Source organism: Passer domesticus, chromosome 3, assembly GCF_036417665.1.
Source record: "Passer domesticus isolate bPasDom1 chromosome 3, bPasDom1.hap1, whole genome shotgun sequence".
Classification (NCBI taxonomy): domain Eukaryota; kingdom Metazoa; phylum Chordata; class Aves; order Passeriformes; family Passeridae; genus Passer; species Passer domesticus.
In genome coordinates this window covers 115,163,489-115,189,053 of record NC_087476.1, presented here as the reverse complement: position 1 = coordinate 115,189,053, position 25,565 = coordinate 115,163,489, and the positions used below count along the sequence as shown (strand labels likewise).

At 37.4% G+C, this 25,565-nt stretch overlaps 1 protein-coding gene across 9 annotated transcripts in view; it reads right to left on the bottom strand.

Annotated features, from left to right (window-relative positions):
- CDC42BPA (CDC42 binding protein kinase alpha) overlaps positions 1 to 25,565 on the bottom strand; it is a 181,685-nt gene that overhangs the window by 36,105 nt on the left and 120,015 nt on the right. For 6 of the 9 annotated variants that reach the window (XM_064415340.1, XM_064415332.1, XM_064415331.1 and 3 more), the window contains 9 exons: positions 24,746 to 24,993; positions 19,837 to 19,942; positions 17,947 to 18,071; positions 10,937 to 11,042; positions 10,192 to 10,340; positions 8,982 to 9,073; positions 6,384 to 6,460; positions 5,202 to 5,249; positions 1,320 to 1,358 (listed from right to left, as the gene is read on the bottom strand). In XM_064415340.1, coding sequence (XP_064271410.1) covers positions 1,320 to 1,358; positions 5,202 to 5,249; positions 6,384 to 6,460; positions 8,982 to 9,073; positions 10,192 to 10,340; positions 10,937 to 11,042; positions 17,947 to 18,071; positions 19,837 to 19,942; positions 24,746 to 24,993 — 990 coding nt within the window. The remainder of the gene's footprint in view (positions 1 to 1,319; positions 1,359 to 5,201; positions 5,250 to 6,383; positions 6,461 to 8,981; positions 9,074 to 10,191; positions 10,341 to 10,936; positions 11,043 to 17,946; positions 18,072 to 19,836; positions 19,943 to 24,745; positions 24,994 to 25,565) is intronic. The other 3 variants (XM_064415333.1, XM_064415334.1, XM_064415336.1) reach the window with 3 other exon arrangements.

The window sequence follows — 25,565 nt, the reverse complement described above, 5'->3', positions numbered from 1 at the left end:
GTAACAAATGCATTTTCACTTTATTTACAAACATAAAAAGACCACAAAACACACAGAACCTGATCCACCACTGCAGAAGGGAATTTAATCACCACCTTCAGTGCAGAAACAAGGGCTTTAAGCTGTATTACTGCAGTGATCTTGGGGTCCTGGCTTTAATGAGAAGAACCAAGCACAAATGCAACCTGACTCAACTATGGTCAACAGTTTATGAAGACCATGTTAGCACCTTTCAAACTGGTTTTAAACTAATCCACTGGATTACCCAGAGCAGATTTCACTATTTCCTACCAACTGCAAGGGCTTTGCTGTCTTCCACAGGACTGTGCAGGTCTGAGCCAAAGCTGGCCAGTGTAGAAACACATCTGGAGGAGAGAGAACTTCTGAACTGGAGGCACCACCAACAAAAACAACCAGTTACTGCAAGCCTGAGAGAGTCAGCAGTGTGCTTTGAACTGCATGGGCAAGGACATCATCAGAGCTGTTGGGCACTACTGTTTATTTACTGAACACTCAACAGAGATGCTGTGTGTGCTTACTTATCCCTTCCATCATATCTGTATAAAAGAAACAGAAGTGGCAGCATGAGATTGAAATGGACATAGCATAACTGGTAGGAATTCATCCTCACTGAGTGTGCTTTGATAACATGTGTAAACCCATGCTTAAAAACCCACCTTGATTTTTGAAACACCAAAGACCTTTCCAGCTTAACCAGCTACAACACAACCATCTCTGTCTTCTTTGTATGAATTTTTCCTGTCCTTCCTGATGCTCCATTTACTCAATTCCCCACTTCATGTTTATTTATCTTTGTACTGTGATATTTTCTATCATTTGCTGTGATGTCCCCCCAAATGCCAAACTCTGACCTTCCATGGGCAATACTTAACACATGCCCTCTGCTAAAGGCAAGGAAACAAACAGGTTCTCATTTGATGTCTGCTCATCTTCCCAACCTGCATCTGCCTGATCAGCTTCCACATAGAACTTTCACATTAAAATCAGAAAGTACCCAAAGCATCTTCTCCACTTTCAGAGATATTCTGCTCATGGGGCTCACTGAAATGAGAAAGCACCCAAAGCATCTTCTCCAGTTTCAGAGATATTCTGCTCATAGGATTGCCAAATGAAATAGTCCAAAAGCTTTGAGCCCACAGCTGTAAAACAACAAAAAAGCACAGCAGCAGCAGCAGCAAACAGCAGCAGCAGCAGCACAAGACATGCAGTGAGGTAAATACACAATCCATACATTAAACATAGGCATGGACACAACAGGCAAAAAAGAAAGGGCCACATAGAGTAGGACAGCCTCTTACACGTCTGCCTTTGTTAGCTGGAATACAGGAAGGAGAGCGCTTTAACAAAGAAAGGAGGAGAATATGTTACAAAACCAAACAGTGACACATACATCACCTCAGAATTCCTCACTGTATCTCCAGAGGTAGTGTTTAGACACACACAAGCATGTTACAAGTATTTTAAAAACAAGCTATTCTGGGCCAACAAGAAGGAAGAAACATTTAAAAAGAAAAGGAACAGCTATTCCAAGTCCACAGTCTTACACTGGACAATAGCAGTGGAGCTGCAGACTGCACTGCACCATTAATTTGCAGTTGGCATCTCTGTGTTTTGAATAAGATTAATAAAGTCATCTATTGGAGGCACAATATGTCCAATTTAAAGTATCATTATGAACCAGATTTACTCAACTTAATTATGAACGTGCAGATAAAGTCAAGGCTCTCACCACACACCAATATGACTTATTCCGTTCAATAATAATAATTCAGAACACCATTTATTATTCTGTGGCTACTTGCAGAGCTCAGATTTGTTTAGTCGAGCCAAAGCCCACAGGGACTGCATGTGAGGACAGACTGCAGGAGGACTCAAGAAATCTATTTCTAATGTCTAATGTGTTAGCAACAGGGCAAAAAGCAGTATTTTTGAGCATAAAGGAAAAATAATTTTGTCAAGGGAAAATGGGATTCCATTTTATTGCTATGAAATAATCACAAATTCATCCTTAAATAAAACGAGTTGATTGCCTCTCGCAGCTAGTGGGATTCACAAAGATCCACCTGGCAAAGAACAAAACCCAACATTTCCATTGTCAGACACATGTGCTGAGCACAGGAGACTTAATACCCAGACAGTGTTACTGAGACAGCCTGCAACACACAGGAGAGACAGCAGCAGGGCTCAGTCTCTTACAGTCACTGGGGTGACTTCCCTCCCCACCAAGGCTGGAATTCAGGGACTGCAAGCACACTCCTCCTCCCCTGTGTGCAGGGGACACAGCAGGACTGTTTCTGAACGTGTGAGCTGTCACAGCTACAAGGATTTAGGCACCAGTTCTGCCAACCTGAGCCAGCATCTTTTCCAGGCAGGAACCAACAGTGAGTGCTGCTCATCTGAGTAGTGAGCTACCACTTTCTCCTCAGCATCTGCAGGCTACAGAGGCAGCAGGACATCTATTTTTATTTCTCTCCAGCAGAAATTGCAAAACTACTGTTTTCCTCATTGGAAAAATTAGAATTAACTCCAGTCATTCAGAGAGTGCTATAAATAGTGATGTTATTTGGATGGCAGACACACAAAACATACCCATCCTAGGAAACCCAGTGCAGTGTGCACATCTGTGTGCTGAACAGACTTCAGAGATCCTGCAAGGAATGCCTTGCAATTGCATCTGCACATTATTTTACACACTGTCCTTACTTAGTGAGGCACAGAGTCTGAAGAAACAATCCAGGCCCACAGAAATACTTACTTGGGGTCCTTGATGAAAAGAGAGGCTTTCCTGAACCCCATAAAATATGGCAGCACTGCATGAGCCTGACCTGAGCACTTCTAATCCTTCCTTGCTTAACACAAAGACCCCAGTGAACCCTCAGACTTGTCAGGTTTGACTGAGAAGTTAATTCTTCTGGAGATGCTGCAAGAAATGCTGTCCTTCAAGGTAACCACTGCCAAAAACAGTCATTGGGATGGGAATGGAGGTCACATCCAGTGGGCAGGGAGTTTTAATAGCCTTATTTTAATTTAAGTCCATCTAATATATTGATACTAAACCAACTCAATGAGCTAAATCATAAATAACCATTCATTTAGATAATTCAGCCTATAAATTATGCTATGAATGAATCAAGTGATTGTCCAGTAAATCAAAGATGCAGAACTGACTTTCACAGCACAACTGAATGACATTACTTTCTATCTATTAACACAGATACCAGCTTTATCTCTCCTTCTAACAAAGACAGAATGTCTTGTATTTCTCTGCAAGGTGCTCTTCCCATCTTTGAGCAGCCAACTCTACTTTTTCTGCAGTTTGGTCAGATGAGAGAGAATTCTGCCTCGGTGTTAGAGACATGAGCCCCTGGCCAGTCCAGCCCAGAGATTTCTTTTGCCCAATGCAGCTGAGGAAAAAACAACTCCTGTTGGACTCACATTGAAGATGGAGCAGAGGAAGTTTGACTCCATCTGCAGGAAGCTAACTACAGGCAAAGAATATAAATATTAATACCTGAACCTCTACCCATGACTAAAAGGTCTGCAAGGATCTGATCTGGGTGGACCAAACAAAAGAACTGCTATGAAAGGGTGTATGTCAGCAGTTGAAAATTACTCACTTCTATAAAGAAAAAACCAAAATTGTCAAAATGCTTGTGGAAAAAAATGCTGCCTTCTCAAAAATAAAAAAAAAAACAAAAACCAAAAAACAAGCAACAATAAATATGGAATAAAGTACTGAAATCCTTCAGAATTAATTAGAGATCAACCAGGAAAATATCCATGTCCTAAGCTTCTCCTTGCAAAACAGAACATTATCAGCAACTGCCACATATGTCCTTTATTCCTCTTTTAATGGGTTTTAGGGGAGTGTTTTGGATATTTTAAAAGATAAATTTCTGTTCAAGAACCTGCTGACACAAACAAAGTGCTCCTAATACTCAGGTAACACAGAACATGTTTTCTTTAATCCAGATAAAGAATATAAATATTATTTGGTTTTTGTGGATTTACATGACAGGAAGCTGTACCTAATTTTTTTCTCTATTTTTTTTGTGTGTGTAAGAAAATTCCAACACTATCAGCAAGTCAGAAGCTTTCTGTATGCTATACAAAAAAACAGGGAAGTGCCTTCTACTATGACACCACAGTTGAGCCTTCATATTTTGTCTGAGGTATAAACCTGATTTACAAAGAAAAAGCATCCAGAAGAAAAGCATTTTTTCAGAGTATGTAAAAGGAAATGAAAGCAGCAGAAAAGGACCATATACCTCATCCTCTTTGCTACACCCTTCACAGCACACATTTCCCAAACAACATTAATTTTACCTAATTTCAATGCCAATGGGATTACACTCTGTAACAAACAAATATGTATAAATATGTGTGAATGCATGTATGCAAAATATGTATAAACACATCTACGAGCACAGACAGACACACACACACAATTATTCCTACAGAGCTGTAATGGATGGGGCTCTATACACCTGGATGTCAAAAATTTTATTAATAATTACTTTTATGGGCCTACTACTTCAATTTGGAAGAAATATAATGCAGTCAATTCTTAGCTTTTAATTCAATTCCCTTGGAATGCAATTAACTAGTGGGAATATTTAAACAGTTTAAATATTTAAATATTTAAAAGTCCTGACAGAAAACCTGCATTTCAAATGGCAATTAAAAGTAGTAAGTTCACTTCAGTCATAATGAAAATGACTTCTCACAATGCAGGCTAAAAACCAGAAAATTTTTTATTTGATCACATAGAAATTAACTGTATGGAAGGGAAACTTTTTAAGAGAAGTGATTAGAAAACTTATGGAAACAACTCATGATAAAGGAATAATATGAAGCAAAAGAATTAAATACATAAATGTGCAGATGATTTTGGAACTCTTTTTCACAGACCATATCAAAGGTAAGGCCTAAAGGCAGCTTTTCTTCAACATAAAAACTGTTTGCAATTAAGAATTCTTCACCTGCACCTAAAGAAAAGCATTTATTTCAAAACAAAACACCTATCCATATAAATAGGTGTTAAGAGTGCTATTACAGAAATACTTTGTTCTCCACTGCTGGTGCAGATTTTTTAAGTTGACTGCATTAATGTTTGAATATTCCAAATCAATCAACTGATCTGTTATTGAGGGATTTACTGGGTTGAAAATCAGACTTACGTCATCCATAAAATCAATCAATGAGGATGAAGAGGAGGAAAAGGAATCCTATTTTAATGAACACAGCAGTAAAAAAAAGAGAGAGAGAAAGAAAAGGATGAAGAAAACTGTTCAATATAAATAAAAGTGCAAAAATAAAGAATTGTAAATAACCAGTGGCAGTAACAGTTACCTCAGTAAGTTTTCATTAATTGCCTTTCATAGACAATTAATTAATGTACTATCTGTAAAGAAACCAGTGTTTTTACAGCATTTACTCAATAAAGTATTATTGTTATACTCTCAACAGGATTCTTATACTGAAAGTAATTTACAAGATAAACTATTACAACGGAAATTTAAAATATATTTTAATTGTGAGCACTTCAAGAGAGAGAACAATTAATTAGTGAATACATAATGAAAAGAAAGAAAATTTTGGGCCATCAGTAACAGCAGGATTATGTTCTTTCATAGCTAAATGTGAAGATGCTGTATTTGCATCAGGAAAAACTGGGCAAACTTTAGATTAATGTCTAACTGTAAAGGTGGTGCTCTGTATCCTCTGAATTCAGTTTGACCAATATTTCACCTCAACTGTTCTTTTATAAGAAAGATGATGCTTTGCTTACTGTTGATTAGAAAAGAAGATAATAAATGTATAGTATGGTTTCAATTTTTTCCTGCCAGCCTTTCTACCTACTCTGGTCTTTTGTCTAGAAGTGACAAAGGTATTAAACAGATTCATTTTTTAAATAAAAGGATCTGTGGAAAGGAAATGAATATCAATTATCTGGATTTTACAGATCTGTGTAAAATGAACAGATGATGAAAACAACCTAATAAACAGTACTAATGACTTCATGGGATACAATCAAGGGTGATTTAGTATTTTCTTGTTTTTACCAAACCACTGCCTGCATTACTTAGCATTTTCTGAATACAAAGAAAAGCCATTTGAACAACTAAGCTTTTCATGTTCACTGCAAAATCAGGCAGATTTCTGCATTCAAGGTTTGAGACAGAATTCACTGTGATTACAAGCATCCGAGAGAAGACAGCCAGCACTGTAAATGATAAATTATTATTACACATAAATATTACTGGTGCAAATACAATTAAAATACAGGAGCAAATATGCACAGGACCTGCACACAAGAGCAACACCACAGACTAACCGAGTTAGAATAGCTGGGCACTTACTTCAAATTGATCCAGAGCAGAGGTAGGCGCATTCAAAAATGCCAAGAAAGAATTCTGTGAGTCTTGGTGCTTTACACCTAGAAAACAGCAGCAGGTTTATAAGCTACAGAAAATATGACCTTCTCCTGGAGGACCTTTGCCTTGCTGAATCAGAATTTTGAGTGTTTCCACCTGAAACACCTACGTGTTTTGAAATAAGCTGCACATTTGGTTTCTTTTCCAGAGTTAATGATTTTTTTAACGGACAAGCACGTGTTTAATCACCCTTTCCCAAGCTAGGATGTGTGTGGTGTGAGCTCCATGTCTGTTATGCAGAGGGCACTGGTTTCTAACGTGCCTGTGTCCATGTGCACCACACACTAATGCAGCAGGTGCCACCCCTGCCCCGGTGACACGTGGGATCTCCCACCGTGGCAGGACAGCTGGAGCCAACAAAACCACAGCATTTCCAAACCAGATGGGTTCCTTGAGCCATGCTCTGTGCCTGCCACCTCTCCCTGCTGTGTGCCCAGCAGCTGCACAGTCCTGGGGGAAGCTTCAGTCACCACACATGGAAGCGATGCTCGGCCAGCGAGCGGAGCAGGAACGCTGCATCCCCTGGGGCTGCAGGGGCTGCCACACCTCAGCTCTTACTTTAACTTGCTCCAGCTAGTGGTTTTTATTTCTTCTTCTTTTCTAATTCAAGTTGCTAGGTGTGTGCATACTTCACAGATGTGTATGAACTCAATTCCTCTCAATGCTATAACTATTCTTCTCAATGCTATGACCAGAGCGTGCAGGACTGTGTGCATCTCAAAACAATAATGCTGTCAAAAGTTACCTATTTCTTTTTTAAAATATCAGTGTCTTGCTCTAAAATTAGCCATATCACCCTGTGTTCTAAATATAACCCGCAGTGAATGAAGTTACAAAGAACATTTTCCTCTTTAAAATATAAATACACTGAAATCATAGTAAAATACTAAAAACAGTTTTCAAACTACTACCCACTTTATGCAATATTCTCAGCAATCTTTTCCCCACCCGTCTGAATTTCTGAAATATACTTATAAACAGGAAAGGATTATGTATTAATCCAAATAATCCCTTCCTAGAAATCAATTTCCACACACTGCAAGTTACTCTACCACTGTACCCTGACTACATTCAAAACTTCTATACAGTTCATAATTCAAATAGCAATATATTTCTTCTTTTAATAGAAAACCAAATCAAAGGTAGTTGAAACAATTTAGATTAAGGTGTATTTCTATCAGACTATTTGAATAATTGCAGTAGAATATTACTAATATAATTATGTTAAGAAACATGACTAATGTTTCCTTGAACAGTACTTTTTTGCTTGCTTGTTTTCACCAAAGAGTAAATGTTTATTTCACCAGAACAATAAGGTTTTAAACACTGGAAAAAATATAGGGTAAAATATGAATTATAAATTCACAACATTATTTAACACAAAGGAAGATTTCAGAAGTCAAGTAACCATGCATCATATTTAAGGAAGTTCAAGACCATATAAATGAAACAAACATGACAAAGTATTTTTGTCTCCAGGGAGATGCTATCAAGAGCTTCTCTCCAAGCATTTGGAGGAAACTTAATCCTGGTATCAGTGCTAAGCATCAAGATGAGGGAGTATCAATTCTCTAAGTCTTATTTGCTAACTAGCACCATTTTTTAATGTTCTGTATAGTTTGAATTATTTTTACCAGTCAATGAGCACTGGAAGGCCTGTATATAGGAGATTAATGTAAACTCTAATATGATATTGACCAACCAGCCATTAAGTTGGAAAAGCTAAACAAGATTTGACGTCCCAGTGCAGAAATTGTTGCCAGGGTATTTAAATTCTGCAGTTCACAGAACTACAGAAAATTAGATAATTCCATCTGGCCTGAAAAATACTTCTTCCCATGTGCCTCATAAGACACAAATATTAGAGCTACTACAGAAACTGCAAAAAATCAGCCAAATCATTATTCAACTCTCAATGGATTTTTTTTTTTTCAATGCAGAATCACCAAAAAAGTCTCTTCTCCCAGCAACAATGCAAAATAGTATTGGACAGATGCAACAGTAACCCCAGAACAGACTCTTAATACCACAGCAAAGCACTCATGGCCACACTGCTCACTATGTGGCTGCAAAGCCCATCAATGGAGTAACCCCAGAAACAAACAAATGCTACAAATTCCTCTGCAGCTGTTTACTCCCTGTGTAGACAGGCCCAAAACACTCAGAGATGAACAACACTATGATCAGTATTGATGTCTAAATACCTTCACCCATCATAAAAGGAGAAAAGGTTAGAAATATATCTATATTCTAACAGTTTTCTGGCAGTAAATCACTATACACAGGCCAAATAAAAACAATGCAGCTTCAACTCAAATTCTACCTTACTGGTTCAAAGGTACCAACAAAACTGAGCCCTATTACAAGTGCTGGAAGTGCAAATTCAACTACTGTGGGTACATCTTGACACACAAGTGTTGTGCCCACATGCTGGTATCATATTTTAGTTTCAAGGTGACACTTGATTGATAAGATGCACCCACCAATGTGACACACTATTTACTTGGATATCAGTTGCCATACCCTTTTCTGATCTAAGCTCTTCTGTCTCCTTTTTCAGCCTTTCGATGTCTGCCAAAAGCTCCAGGTTCTTCTTCTCAGACTCTTGCAATTTACTTCAAAAGAACACAAAAAATGTATGTAAGTATTGAGAACTCAAGATACAAGTCACTCTTGCTCGTGATGTCTTCAAATACCAGAATAAATCTACTGGGACCTGTTCAGTTTACAGAAAAAGTTATATATCTATAAAATAGGTTCATGTTTTTCATGTTTCTAATTTCTAAGTAATTGCATGAGCTTGTATCCAAGTGAATGAGAAAAAAAGACTGTATGCATTTTATGTTTTAGAAAGTCCTGTTTTTCATTAAAATTTATTTGCTAATTAAGTACCTGCAATAGTAATAGATTCAGCTGAACTATTTTTTTCTCAGTTCTTTTACAGTTAGTTATTTCAATGCTTTCTGACTCACAGCTGAGAGGTAATTCTACTCTGCAATTTCAGCACATTTCTCATTCTTGCCTGTCAAAGCAAACACTGGTTCTCCTGTTCTTATAGGATTTCTAATGCTGCCTCTCATCACACTACCTGGCCTGAAGAACATTCAGGGTAGGTGAACCAGATGTTCCCATTTTAAAGGTAACACACTTGAATCTCAGCTCTGTCCTACTGCTTTCCTAAAGCTGCAAAACCCAGCAGTGCTCTGAGCTGAAGCTGGACACCTAGAAATGGAATGACTTCCTACCCCTGTTTCAGGCAGTACACAGCTCAGAATAAATTCTGTTGTGGGAGTGGTGAGGTAGAAGTGAGAAAGAGAGAGGTCTGAGGAAGGAATAAAAGAATTCATAATAGCCCATTAACCATTACTATTTCTTACTGTGCAAATCAGTATGCAATAATTAATTTTAGTCAGCTAACTCAGTGCAGCTATCAGCAAAATGGAACAGAATATATTCTAAGACACAAACCCAAACTTTGAATTTGGATTTGTTATCACAACTAGGAGAGATCATATTATTAAAAGAGAACATGTTCCCTCTGAAAGTCTTCAAGATCTCAGCTTTCCCCAGGAAAGTGCTCAGCTGTCCAAACAATGAAGAGAGATGTTGGGTGTATGAAACTGGCATATCATTCATGATCTAATTTCCACAGACAAGGTAGATAAAATAATGATTTGATGACATTTCCTGGGAGGTACTGAAGTAAATTTGCATGAGAACAATAAAGTCTTACCACTCTGTAGAGATACAGGAAGCTTTGACTTTGTTCAGCTCATCTTGAATAGCCTGTTTGGCTCGGATTTCAGCATCCAGAGCAGACTGGAGCTCCAGCCTTGCAGACATATCCAGCTTTGCAAAGCGCCGCATCTTCCAGGGCATGTCCTAGGAAAGAGCCAGCAAATGAGATTAGAAAGAGTAAGAGGAAAGAAAGCTGAACATGAGGAATGTAACTACCTTCAACAACTACATTTCCCAGTCTATTATGTCCTTATTGTAAGAGTTCATTAATTACAAAATAATCTAAAATTAACAGTAGCGTTAGCAGTAGTATTCCTGAACTCAAGTAACAAATTTTATGTTTTATGCTGATCTCAAAAGCAAAGAGACTTTTTGAAATCTGGTTTTGATGTGCCTCAATTCAGATGACAGCTACGAAGGACATCCAAGTGTTCACTTGTTTCACAAGTGAAAGACTTGAAGGTTTTCATGAACCAAAACATGATTTCCTTCAACAAAATCATATCTGATTATAAAGTAGCTACTTCAACTGTAACATAGATAAAAACACATTATAAGGATCTTGGTGTTTAATTAATTGATAAACAATAAATTTGGTATTCAGTAATTCGGAAGCTCTAGGAAAGTTTAACTTTCAATTAACATAGACTCTACAGACAGATTATTGCTGCAGTTGGAAGTGTCAAATCAGTGTTTTTTTCAAATAAAAAACCTTCTGACATATGGAAGTAAAATCTTACTGTAGCTCTTGCACCCAAACTGGAGTTCCTCAGGGCTTCCAGCTCTTCTGTCATTTTAGAGGCCAAGGCTTGAAGATAACCTCGAGCATCTTTTTCATCACTTACCCTAAACAATAACATGAGAAAAAATAAGGTGCTTTAACCAAAGAATCTAAGGAAAAAAACAGAAGTCCTTTCAACAAACCAACAACCAGAAACAGATAAATACAGAATACAAAAAGAGTCATAAAACACAAGAACAAAAACAACAACAACAAAAGCCCAAACAGAAAATCAGACAGAACCAATTTTTTTCTGCTTTGTGGAGTTCCATTAAACAATATGCATCACTAAGACAAAGAGTGAAAATTGAAGTACTACCTATCAGCTACCTGAAATTGAGACTGTGAGAATGAAATATTTCAATCTATTTTTAGGGAATAAATTAAGACAAAATTCACAACCAATAATTAACAATTCAATTGTCCAGATAATATTGGAACTCGTGGTTAACTTTACTGTACCAACTGACTATGAGAACTAGTAGTTGAACAGTGATGTTACTTCAAGAAATGCTAATTAAACAGGGAGAGTCTACTTTTAATATTATTAAACAGCATAAGCCAGAAGAGGCTCTCTCATCCACCAAGCTTGTTTTCTATCCAGACATGTTTTCTGAGTGTAAAGACAACAAGGAGGAGACATGCCTGTTTTCCAGTTTCTTTGATCATCAGTTACAAAGAAAGAACAACAACTTTCTGTGATTAATCACAACAGAAGGCTCTTTCTTCACTTTGCCTCAGGTGTTAACATAGAAAGGAAAGTTGCTAAAAAAATTAACTCACTGAAACTAAGTAACTTATGAAAAACCTAAAACAAACAGGGGGAAAAAAACCAAAACAACACCATCCCTCCCACCTCATTTCCTTACATGCCTGGCTCTAAACATGTTCATTTTGCCCACAGAAGAGCAATCCCAGTACTGTAACACCAGGCCTTATGCAAGTTCCTGAGCTGCCTCAGAGACCAGCAGGGCAATGCCACAGCTTGATCACAGCTCAGTCTTACCAACACCAAACACTGAAACGTTTAGGACCTGCTCAAAGAACTGAACCTCAAATAGCTTTAAATAAAATATAGGGAATTAGGAAGCTATTTTTTTCTGTTTAATGAGAATTAACTTATCCTTGCCTCCTGATCTTTAAAAGTAACTCTAACCCTACGTTTGTTGGACTGGAGATGAGAGTTCTTCAGATGGTTGGTTGTGTCTTCCTTCCAGCAGGAAGTGATTCCCGCTTTGTGCCTAAAGGCCAAGGTAAGTTTTTCTGGTTGAAACTACAGGGTTCATACAGACACAGAACATGGAAATGCTGCTGCTTGCAAGTTTACCATTAATTATAGAAGTTTCAACACAGATTTACAGATAGTTGCCAGGAGGCAGGGAAGACAGGGAGCACATACTCTGAACTGTCATGGGCAAGGAAGGAACTGAAGAGCTTTCCCACAGTGGCCTTAGGACAGGATGACACTGTGAAAGCCACGGGCTAAATATCTGCAGGTTGTGGTGACTTCTGGGTGTGCAGTTTAAGGTTTATTTAAGGAAGACAGACTACTGTAACACAGAGGAGCCAAAAGCAAAATTAGCAACCATTTTCCACAAATCTCACACCTGACATGAAAACACAAGCATTTACTGGGCCTTCTCTTCTTTGTCTCCTGCTTATAATTTAGAGGTGGGGAGGAATCTAGGGAAACCCTAAATATCCTGAATATTAAAAGTCAGTGAGAGTTTTTATATTAATGAGTCACTGTTTTCCCCAAGGTACAGCAGAACTCAATGGAAGTTGCATACCAACTTCTTTTCCCATAACATTCTGGATGACACATTTTGACAACCTGATAAAGAAAATCTGAGCCTACACAAACCACTTAAGGCTGTAACAGTGGGCAAAAGATGTGAGAAGTACCTAAAGATGCTTTTTGGAGGTAGTGAGTGCATAATTAAATACACTGTAAAAAGAAAAAAGTTTAAGCAGAAATAAAAAGAATGTGAGGCTCTCAAGGTAAGAGTAAGCTTTCCTGATGTATGAGGAGGGAAAGAGATTTAGGATCAGCATCTAATTTTCTCCATTTTTAATGACACATAAAATCTTTGCAGAAAAAAAGAGTCCAATTTCTATGTCCAATTGTATGATGTCACACAGATCCCTCCTGGTGGAAAGTGAGGAACACTTCAGTTATTTGGTTTATGGTGCACAGAACCCCCAGACTCCAAATGCTGAAAAGCTGCACATGGAAAAAACCTCAAATAGATGTTCCACAGACAAGCAGAAATCTAGAAAATGAAAATATAAAGTAAATATTTATTATTTATTATTATTAAATATCTGTACTTAGTTCAAGGGAACTCCTCAAGCTCTGGAAGACAGCAAATTAAAGCAGTACAATTGGGAACTGAGATGGTTTTGTTGTCCACTAGATGGCAAAATTCTCTCAATAATGCCATACGTTACTAAACATTATGTGGACCCAAGAGCTCTTGGAGCTTTTTTATTTGTTGCTCTTTTGCTGGGGTTGTTCCATTTGATAGGCTTTAAAAACTAAAACTAATGTAAAAAAGTGCAAGAATGGCAAATTAACTCTTACTGATGTTGCTCTCCTTGTCCTCATTTTGACAGAGAGCCCTGACAAGAACAGCAAGAGACCAAAGGAAGAAAAGTTCTTCAGGTTCCACCCAGCCACTTCTTTCTTTACTGAAAATTTGGATTAACTGCTCTGTTTTCAATATAATTGCCCTTGCAAATTTAGTTACTTAATGCAAAGAACCCAAAAGAGCAATATGGTACAAACACATTTAAAATGAAATTTAACTTTTTGGCTGGAGTCAGCATCATGACAACCTTCAAATAACCCCTGGCTGCTACCTGTATGGTGTTTGTCAGGATGCTCAGAAGTCAGACTGGGTCTCCAGCTGGGCTACTTTACAATAAAAAGTGGACCCAGAGGACTAAAGACTTTTGCTCAACAGAAGTGGTCTTAAAGTCCTGGTGTCTTACACCAAGGTCTGTTTAACCTGATTTAAAAACCCCAAGGAAATCCGACAGTCATGACTTCTCTAGTCTCTCAATGCTTTAAATTTCTGTTGTACCAGGATACTTAAGGTCTCTAACTTAATTTTTAATTTTTCCCCTGGTGTCTCCAATAAAATCTGTTTTTTAAAAATACTTCTCTAAAACTTTTTAACACTTCCCTCCGCTCCCAAGCCCTGAAATTTCACCCTGCCTTAAAGAATTTCTATTTTAGAGATAATCAGCATCTGATTATTATTACCTCAAACATAGCACATCTGAGAATTTTACATGCTTTGAGTTTCTTAACAGTTGAAGATACACAGCATTTTTGCTGTATTTTGTTCACAAATTTGTGTGAGGTTTTTTGGTGTTTTTTTTTTTTTTTTTTCCTGAGGACAAACAGATTTTAAAACAACCAAAAAACCCCCAACCCAAATCTCGGGGCCTTTTTAGGTTTGATTTAGTTTAGCAGTGTTGGGAGGGGGTAGTTGGAACTTTTTTTTCCTTTTGGTGGTGGTTTTGTGTTGGGATTTTTTTCAATGAGATCAATTAAGATAAAACCAACAGCAGCACAAAAAATCTGGCTGATAAGGAAAATATTAACTAAATATTGTAGTAAAAAACTGTGACAGCTTCTGAGCAGCTGAATCTAAGCCTAACATCCACTCTAAAGGTAAAACTGGTAGGATTCAGCTCATCCACATAAACATAATCCATAACACAGAATTATCCATCTGATATGAGTTGTGTAGGTTTCTTTTTCAAGCTGTGGTGAGAAAACCAGACTTCTAGAGTACTAGTCATGGGATTTATTGAGTTGTCTACCTTAGCACTTCTACAGCTAGCTTAGACTAATCCCTCCCAAGTCAAGATTCTTGCCAAGTACGCTGGGAATCACTACCTAGATTTCCAGCGACCTCCTTTCTGCACAGCACAGAAATACAGCACCAGGGCTATGTAAAATATTCCCTTTTCAAGTGACTGCATTAACCTCCAGTGCAATTAATCTCTTTCCCATCTCCAGGAAAATTTATAGCCCACTATAAAAGCCTCCATATTTCTTACTCTTGTCAAGGAATGATGAGTGATTTGGCTAATATAAACTCGTCAATATAATAGCTCCATTAAGGCTGAATGATCCGTGAGGGTCTGTTGAGTCCACAATAGAACTTGCAGTGAAAGTCTGATTCAAGTGTTTATATTAAAGTATCGCCTTGTTTATGGTATCTTGAGATAGCAACAGCAAGATTAAAAGGTTTTCATACATTATTCCTAAAGATGCAATAAAGCAGTCTAAGAAAGGAGGGAAAAGCTAAAGGGAATGTGATAAGCCATTACAATTACTCACAAGTTATAAAATCTGAGAGAAATAGCAATTTAGAAATCATGAAGAAAGTGACAAATCTAACCATCCAAAGTGTGAATTCAAAGCCATTTATTGAGAGGTATGCTTTAGATGACAAAGCACTTGAAATGATTTAGGGACTTCTTGGGCTTGTGTTACCCCAAACAGGGCTAGAACAAGTCCCTTGAACTACTACAGGCTGCTGAGCAAACTGTTTACAAACCCAGCAACCAATTCTTTCTACCGCCACCCAACCTTTCTGGATCATGGTACACAAAGAACATGGCAGTTTTTAGGAGGTAGAAATAATGCACCCAAAATACATATTTTCATGCAATATTGTGTGAGAAATCTGTAAAGTTTTGAAGAGGGAGCCCACAAATTCTCCCCTACTTTGCTAGCTCTGAGGGATTCCATGGTCACCCTGAAGATGTGGACAGGTACAGACTTGTACTCCATGTTCTTCTGAGGAAAACACAGGTTTGTGACTGATTAAATAAGACTAGTTTTCTCCAAAATTAGGTGGGGGGTTTTATATTTTAAAATATTTATCATTATAATAGATGCTTAAATACTTTATGTTCCCCAGAGAAGGGCTTAGTTTCAGTGCTGAATTCTAAGAACAGCAGATGGACATGACCAGATTATCTGAGTAACACATGGAAAAATCTAAACATAACAAGGAAAAAATGTGACCTAAGATAAGGCCTCCCATAGCTGAAAAAAATTTAACATAAGCAGAGAAAAGTATGGAGGGAAAATTGAGATGTGTTTAGTGATGAAAAACTGGAACCAAGCCAGACTTTTAAAATTCCCTTAATGCTTGCCCTCAGTACTTCTATTTTTTCCTTTTCACATAATTCTTTACTTTTTAGTTCTGTACTATTTAGAAGACACTACGTTATCATAAGGAATCAGTAAAATGATGCTTGTCATTCAGAAAGTTAAGTCTTGTATGTTCCTGATCTTTTTTCACTAAGTATCTTCAGAGATAATAAAAAACTGAAGCCCAAACCCTTTTACCCTTTACAATGACATCCTGAACATGAAAAATGCTTTATCATTTGCCTGAACCACATCAGCAATACATCTTAAAATATTAAACACCCATAAAGTAAAGGAGAAGGTACATTCTTAATGGCTGTTGGTACATTTTCACATTGCATTAAGTGGAACAATCCACAATTACTTCTGATTTGTCTTTTCCTATAACTGCCAAGTTATATGAACGTTTTTACATGTAAATCTGAAAAATTGTGTTTGATTACCTAGGTGCAATATGACACATAAGCACTACCTTAAAGCAATAAGGAATGTGAAATTATAGACTTGTCTCACTCGTTACTTTGATTTTTTTCCTGAATAAACGTTTCCAGTTGGTCAGAAATTAAAAGCTGTTTAAACTACCAGTTATATATTTTTTAAAAATTTTTGTGACTCAGGTTGTCTGCTACTATCAATGTTATAAGACACAAAATTTAAAAGGAACACACACTAAGTGGACACTTTATATTTTTTAACTTCTGCCACAAATACAACGCCTTGACACAAACTGGACTTCAGAACACAGATCAGCATTACATACTTTTATGCAATAAACATTGTTTAAAACACACTGGAAACCCAGAGGATGGCCCTTATGCCTTGCTATATATTCACATGGCACTATTGAAAAGCCAAACTTCTCTATATCTGGAGAACAACACTGAACTAACAGGACAACAATACCAAACTAGGTTTCTCTAGAACAATGTTTCCCATTGTTGTCTGGACACAACAAATTAGATTTTTTTCACTAATATGAGACAGGAAAAACAGGGGGAGGGAATAATCAATCAGTAACAGAAAAACACTAGTATATCATGATGAAATCCTCCTAGAAGTGGATGATCTGTAAAATAAAATGTCTGAATGCAAAGTGGTTTTGTAGATGTGAAACACTGAAATGGACCATTAAAGGTGAGGGGAGATAAGCAGGCATGAAAAGGAAAAATAAAAATAGATTAAAACCTCAGCACACACAATCTTTTTCTCTTAGTAGTTTAACCTTTTTTTGCTTCTCTTTCATTTAACAGAATTGGACAGAAGACGCTAAAAAGATAACATCATTATTTAGCAAAAGTACCATTACAAACATCACTTGACTGGGTTTGTGGTACAGTCTCAAACACTCTCCTTGTAAAAAAATCACATAAAAGTTGCACTGTATTTGTTTCATTCTGCCACATGCCAAGCAGACGAAGGAAATTAAAGCTGAGACACAAACACTCAGCCACTGCTTTTCCCAGGCTTGCTCCCTGCTCTCTCTCGGAGGCGTGAGCTCAGCACATGATTCCTTTCAGCATTCTTCCACAGCCACAAGCCACACCCAAAGGCCACGATTCTTCTGCACTTTGAAAAGCTCTATTTGGTGAGACACTTTCACTCTTAAGGAGGAACACAATTTTCTGGATTTGTGTATTATGAAAATCTCAGCCAAAACCCCAGCAGAATCCCAGACGGGTGTGAGGTTTCACCTCAGCACTTCCAAGTGCCATGTGCAAAGACAAAAACTCAGCGCCAGCCCCACCACACACTGAGGGGTTTCTGTCATGCCATGAGAGCAGAGCACTCACCACTGGATGATCTCAGTGATTTGGGCCTCCCAGTGAGCCACAGACTCCTTCTTATCAGCCAGGTCTCTCATCTCTTCCTCCAGCTGCCGATTATTCATGCTCAGCCTCTCAAACATGGTGGTGAGCTGAAGGAGAATTTAAACAACTCGTTAAAAGTATAAACTGCTCCGACTCCATCTCTGTGCAGACTCAAAACCCCGTGTTCCCCTCTCTCACACCTTGCATCTGCTTTAGGAATTGGTATTGGTCATCACAACAAACACCATGTAACAAAAAAAAGCCAGAATATCTTCTTACATAAACTTACATAAGAATTTCTTCTTGTATAACCTTAGCTGTACTGAAAAGCCACTTTTAAGGACTTGAACAACATTTTTACTCTATCAATTTAATGAGAATTCTGATAATTAGTCTCCTAATACCTGTAAAAGTCTTAGAAGTTTTCTGCTTTGCACCATATAGGTGCGGAATGTTCTGTATAGAAAAATCTACACTAGAAGAGCAAAGCAAAGGCATAAAAATTGTTATGGCTCAGATAAGCCAATTGAACCTCTCCCTTGTTTAGTAACCATGGAGAAAGAGACTGAACAGATACAGGCATGAGACAGTCCTGAGATTCTCCAGGTGTCTCACATTCCCATATTTTTCCTTTGACTTACTTGCAGACAGGGAAATTGAAATTAAATGCACATCTCCACGTACAATATGTTATACCTAGCAATTAACCTCCCTCATTCAAATTGCTGCCATTCATACAGGCATATTCTGCAAGACAAAAGCCACAGCTAACGCAAGCTGGTATTGGGAACTAAACCTTCATTATGTTAAGTAATTATTCAGAGAGTCAATTTGGAATCAGAGACCAGATAGACTTTATAAGAAGGCCTGCTTAGGAGAATGAAATCCCAGGTGAAAGCTTCTTTTAGTACTGAAATATATTAACAATTCAAAATGACAAAATAATGGCCAATTTAAAATCTATTTTGCTTTTTACTCCAAATATGAATAACTCCACACCCTATTTATCATTTAAATGGGCTTATAATTTAAATATTCCTACTTATTGTATGTAATTTGACAAGAAAAATACAAAGGTAATGGGGGAAGAGAGAGAGAGAAGAAAAACTATCAAAGTGACTATGCTTTTTCTTAGTTTTCTTGGACTAAGCCTACCTATAGACATATATATTGTCTGTCTTATAAAGGTATGAAAATATACTGTAATTTGAGCACAGACATGCAAACATGCTTACTTTGAAGAACATTGTACTTTCATCATATTTTTAGAAAATCTAATGCATTACAAAAGGAATAGACAAGTTTAGCAAGACTTGGATAATGCACAATGAACTTGAATAACCTGTCAAAATGAACAATAAAGAGACAATCCAAATGCACAAATCATAATTATTTCTTGCTTAACACACTTCAGTCAATATGCCTTATCATTTGTATTTTTTTAGGATCTCAAAGTAACACTTAATCTCAAAGGGTAGGAGGGGCCCTGGTATTTCAAACGATTGACATGCAAATGTACTCTAAGTAATCACATCATTAACAATGTATTTTTATATTTGGGTCACACAATGAAGTAATCCTTTACTGTTGGCTTACAGTGCTGTCTAGAATTAATCTTACAAAATCTAAGACCATCTAATTCCATTCCCACACATAAATACTCATATATGCATATATATAAGCACATGCCTTCTCAAGTTCAGATGCATGTAGATACTCCATTCAAATCTAATATTAATCACCAATTTTTTGTGTAACATTAATTTCTGCTTTCAGTTAAGATTTAGTAATAACCAATACAGATCCATATTGCCCAATTTGTACATAGCATACAACAGTTGTAAATTCAGGGCTCAACTAATCAGCACTTACCTTATCAAGTTCATTTGTAAGTTTTTTGTTTTCCTCTGTCAGCAGAATCTTTTCTCGTTCATACTTTTGTTTGAACTCTGTTTCAAATTCTTCTCTTTCACTTTGGCTAAGAAATAAAAGTGAAGCAGAATTACAAAGTTTTCTATTCCAACTCACCCCATTATTCATTTAAACACAAAGCGATCAATGCACACACATGTTGAAGGGAAGTACTACACTGATAATAGCACAGGCTATCAAAATCAAGCAGTTTAATAAACCACCATTTTAGGATTGCAAGTCAGTTTTTTGAATTTTAGAGTTAGTACAGAATCCCTCAGTACAGAATTAACACAGCTCCACCAAGCCAATGTTTATCAACCCACTTACATAAATTTTATTCTTCAGATGTATCCTTTAAACAATGAGCAGACCAAAGTATGTGTCGACACTGTAAAATGCTCAGGGCACATTCTCAGCTCATATGAACTTTATTGTAACACACACATTTCTGTAATTCCAAGTTTCACACAGAATGACAGGCAAAAATGACCACACATGGAACCAGAGCATACAGAAGCTAAATTAGAACACACAAGGCTGGGTCTCTGATGAGAAAAGCATATATGGGCTAGTCTTTGGGCAATTTAGAACAGCCCAGAAGTCATATGTGAACTGTTGCTTCAGGTATCATATACTCACTGTGAGCAAAAAGTGGATGGATAACTTGCACATTCCTAACACCACCGGATTCTACAGCAAGCTTGGACCATTCTTTCTAAGAAAATCTCACAGTAGCTGTTCCCCCCAACCTTCCCTTCTCCCATGGATGTCATCCAGCAGAGGAGAACCCCTGGCTGATCCTGCTTAGTATCAACTTTGATCTTGCACAATGAATGTGAGAACCTAAAAACAAACAAAGCTGCAGGCCCTCTGTTTGCCAAAAAACCCATGGAATTTCCTTCAAGTGGTGCACAGAATGTTTTAGATGTGTGATTCCCACCTTGCATCTACTGTTTTCAGATTCACTAGCCTTGCATCTTGTATCACCTTTTTTACCAACTATTCAGTTCACTGGCACAAAGTTCATAAGTAGGTTGATACTATACTATACTATAAATGCCACAGATACAGAAAATATTCACTCAGCAAATACCACTGTCCAGTCTAAAAAGACATGAAAAAGTGCCCAGTATTAAAGGTTAACTCTGTAAAATGAAAAATCCAGGGGAAACCCCATCTTGAGCACTGCAAATTTTTTTCTAGATACTGATCAGAATTTTACACAATGCAAATATAAATTACATTCTTGCTTCTTTTTCTGAGATGCAAAATTACTACAGCTTTGCCTAACTGAGAGAACACTCTCCAAAGATGAGAAATACCAGTGGTTACAGTGAACCCAGTTAAGAGCAATGCTGCTTTGAATTTCCTACTCTTAATTTGAAATTCATTTAGAGTTTCAACCACTCTTTGAAATCTAGTACAACATGTCAGACTTATGGTGAAATTCTATGTTGCCAGGCGTCCTTTGAAACCTAACACTTCATCCAGTAAAGTTACATACTATCTCACTGTTTAAATGCCAAATTTGAAATTCACCACTACTCCTTTTCTGTATCAACAGATTCCATGCATATGATGAGCAGTATAGGGAAAAGGCAGGAAGAGATTAAAGCATTGGCGGTCATAGGAATTAATAACAGTTCCTGGTTCTGTTTTCAAGGCATAGATTCAAAGCTAATTTTGCAGACAAGCTAACTTCTAATGAATTTCTTTTACACAGCTTCCACGGGTTTGGGAATTGTTTTCAATATTTGTCTTAAATTTATGCCTTTAAGGCTTTACGGCTCAAAGCAGTCATAAATGGTAGTGGATTAAGGATGCTATGGATTAGTGAGAGAGCCCAACATGTTTGTAATTTTCTATATTTTACATTCTTAATTCAGCTGATGATTGTGATCACCCCAGTAAGTCAGATTGCTACAGTATAATACAGAAATGAAGATAAATTTGAAACAGAGAATGTGGGTATAATCCATCAGACCCAAAGAGCGACTCAGCAAACAGCAGAACTGTGACAGACTCCATGGATGTACCGTGGACAGGCAGCAAGATCAAAATAATGCTTTTTCTTTGAAGCCTGGCATCCTCCTCTCCCATCAAACTTCCTCTCTCATCTAACATTTAGCTATGTGTCTTCTCTTCAAGTTAAGAAAATATACACAGCCCAGCTTTCTTTTTATCAGTGAAACTGCAGCAAGCCACATGCAAGCAATGTGAAATACTGCTTTATGGTATCACTTTGTCACTCCAGCTCTTTATTGCATCTGTACAAAGTGACCAAATATTTTATCTTACTGCTTTGAAAGCAAGAAAAATAGACCTGAAACAAACACCAGCCCCCAGGCTTCTTTATATCACACCATTTAAAACCAGCAAATGCTGTTTTATAAAGCTCTCTGCTTTATAAATCCATCATGAAGTGACGGGCCTAAAAGAAGTTTCTACAATGTGATTTATTTTATACAGTTTCTTGCATCTTCTGAAATACTTCTTAATGACAATTCTAAGAAATGGAATTCAGTGCTACACAGATCACTGGCCTGATACTATGCTCCTCTGCTTCAACTTTAATAGCATGCAGTTCATGAGACTTCAGCAAAATGCAATCATTTTGTACAGGAAGGTAATCTCCCTTGAAGGCTTGTGCTTTGGAAATAGCAAAAGTTAGAAAGCTTAAAACTGAAGGAAACAAAGAAAAATAGCTATTAAAAATGCAAAACAGAAACCACCAACATGCAAGTTACACAAAAAACTGACATACAGATTTTGCCAAACCTCTCACTGATCCTTGCTTAGAATAACCTATGTAATTCACTCATCTTACACAGTAATACAACCACATCCTCTTACCAAGATCTTTTTTAATATGCACTGAAGATTATTTTTAGACTACTAAAATATTTTTGCCAAACTGTGTAAGCACACTTCAACTCCACACCCACCCCAAGCCTATTGTTGAAGTAATTCCATTATTTCAGCACAAAGCCTCCAGGTGCTTCCTTTTCAGTGCTTACATTCAACACTTCTCTACTGGAAGACTCACAAAAAGCTTTTCATACCAGACTACAAAAGCTATTACCAATATGGATAAGCAGAAACAAAAAATCTATGTTCTTTTAAGGAAAACTACCAAATATTGAGTAGCAACAGCAATTCCTGCATTCCTAATGCTTAAGCTTCCCTTCTAAAATGCAGAAGTCAAACCACAGCATAACTTGAACAGTGGATTTATGCCTTTCTGTGGAGTCCTAATGCTTGCATGAGATTTTGCAGATTTGTTTAACAAAATCCAGGTAAGATCAGGCCTTCCCCAAGCACTGATCATGTGCTTGGACACCTGACTGAACATGGTGCTGCAGCCCTTGCCACAAGGAGCCAAGTGCTGGATACAGGTTAGGTGACACATTTCTGCTCACACTTCAAAACCTTCTCTTACACAAACACTTAAACCACATACAGAAACACATGGTTGTGACAGCACCCACTGTAGATTTGTACCCAGTTCTTTTTTTATTTATAGAGACCAGACTGAAGGAGAGTTTATGGACTAGCTAGAATGGATGTTAGTTAGAATGCCGCCAGCTGTGCAACATTAGAATTGGGAAAGAAGGAGTTTTTTATTTGGCCACTGCTTGGAGGTATGATCCTCAAAAACAGTTTAACCTGCAGGAAGCAGTATTCATGATTCTTTATTTAATACTCCTCCTTCTGAAACACTGCTGGACTTAAAACAGTGCCATACCATCACCTTTATATGTTACAAGACAGAACAGCCTTTTGTGCATTTGTAACTCATTGGTCAGCATGGCCATTAAGTCGTGTCACAATGAAAACATGCTGCTGAGGCAGGTTTGCCTCTCCACCCAGATCAAAGCAGCAAACTCCTGTGCTGTTAGTAGGTCCAGCCTTTTGAATAGCTGCATGCTAGGAAGAAACAGTTCATGCACTGCATTCTAAACTCTATGATCTATGTTCCCTGCTGAATACAATTTACCAGAGGTACAGTGTTTCCATCTCCATTTGCATAAACTTTTTGGAAAAAAATTGTATTTAATTTATACTTATATTTAAAGGTCTTGCTATAGTTTGGCTAAGCTCTCAGCAGGGACTCCTCTGTGGATTCACTCATCTACCATCTTGCTACAGCAGCAAAAAGACTCATCTATATTAGTGTCTATGAAGCATTCTGAATTTTTTATGAATGAACATGAGCATGTTCAATTTATAACTTATTCCCACTACTACACCATCCAACAGAAAAACTTGCTTTTATTGATGAATGCCTCAAGGAACAATCTCAAGGCCAGTTATAAGCTCCACCATGTGGGAGAGAAAAAAGCTGGTCTGACAAATTAGCATGTCAGGAGAGATAAAGCAGCTTACGCCCACAGTAGTCTGCTGACTGATGTTAACACTGGATGGAACCCAGCATGGATTAGCCTCAGCTCACATGAAGTGACTGTTCCTGTGCTGGCAGAAATGTAAACAATACTTGATCTCTAACACATAAGTTTTGCATCAAAAGATGAAAATACCAAATAAAAGAAAAATGTTGAAAAACTGTTTTAAAGTGCAACATAAGCTTCAGGGGTCAACTTACCCCGAGCTGCAAGTCTGTAACTCAAGTTACATACCTTGGAATGGTCAGCCACTAAAACAATTCTGGTACAAAATTAACTGTTTCAGTACAAAGATGTGGAGTTTTTTGTTCTGTTCTGCTTTTAAAGGTGACTGGTTTTTACCCTCATATCAGCTCAGCCAAAATGCAACAATCTGCACTACACTTAAGGAAGTGACAGTGTGTTTGGAACAATACAGGAAACTTCAAAGGGTTAAGAAAAGGTAAATTTCATACAATACTCACTTTTCTCTTCTGGTTTTCTCTAACTTGTCTTTCAAAACCATGATCTCCTTCTTGAGGGCAAGCTGCTGGCTCTCTGCATCCCGCAGTTCTTTCTTCAGACTTTTTATTTCATTAGCATGCATCATTTCACGTTTAGATAGCTCCTCTTCATAGAAAACACTCTTCTTTTCCAGGTCTGCCTTTAATTTAGTGATCTCTTGCTGGTGTTCGATACTGCTTACCCCAGGTGAGCGACCAACCTGTTTTTGCTAAAATAAACAGCCCCAAATTAACAGTCAAGAATGCTGAAAATGATACTTAATAACTCAATATTCCAAAGCCTTTTTTTAGAAATACCCCATTAAAGCCTTGAGTTAAACAGCTCTATTTCAATTTTTTTTCAAAATTTGTTAAGAGCATAAACTGGAATTACACTATTATTTTGTTATTTTAGTGCAGTAAAAGTTTTCAAACCACTGAAAATTAGATCATTAAATGCCTCTGGTCATATTCTGACTGCCCTTAAATGCAGTCAGAAAGTGACCACAGAATTAAAGACTTTGATGCTTCCACTCACACAGCTGACAGCAGCAAGTTGAAGTGACTTTCAGAAATATAAAAAAAGGACTAGGACAATAATATATTCTGAAGTACAAATAATTTCTGGAAAAGCTATACTAAGACAAACAGAGGCTTAACTGAAGGCTCAAGTCTAGCTACAGAAATACTATATGGATTGTATCAGTCAGGGGGGAAAACCCTATTTTACTTAAACTGGCCAGTTCTATCATAGTGGATTAATAGGATAAACAAGCTTTAAGCAATAAGAGTAATTACTTCA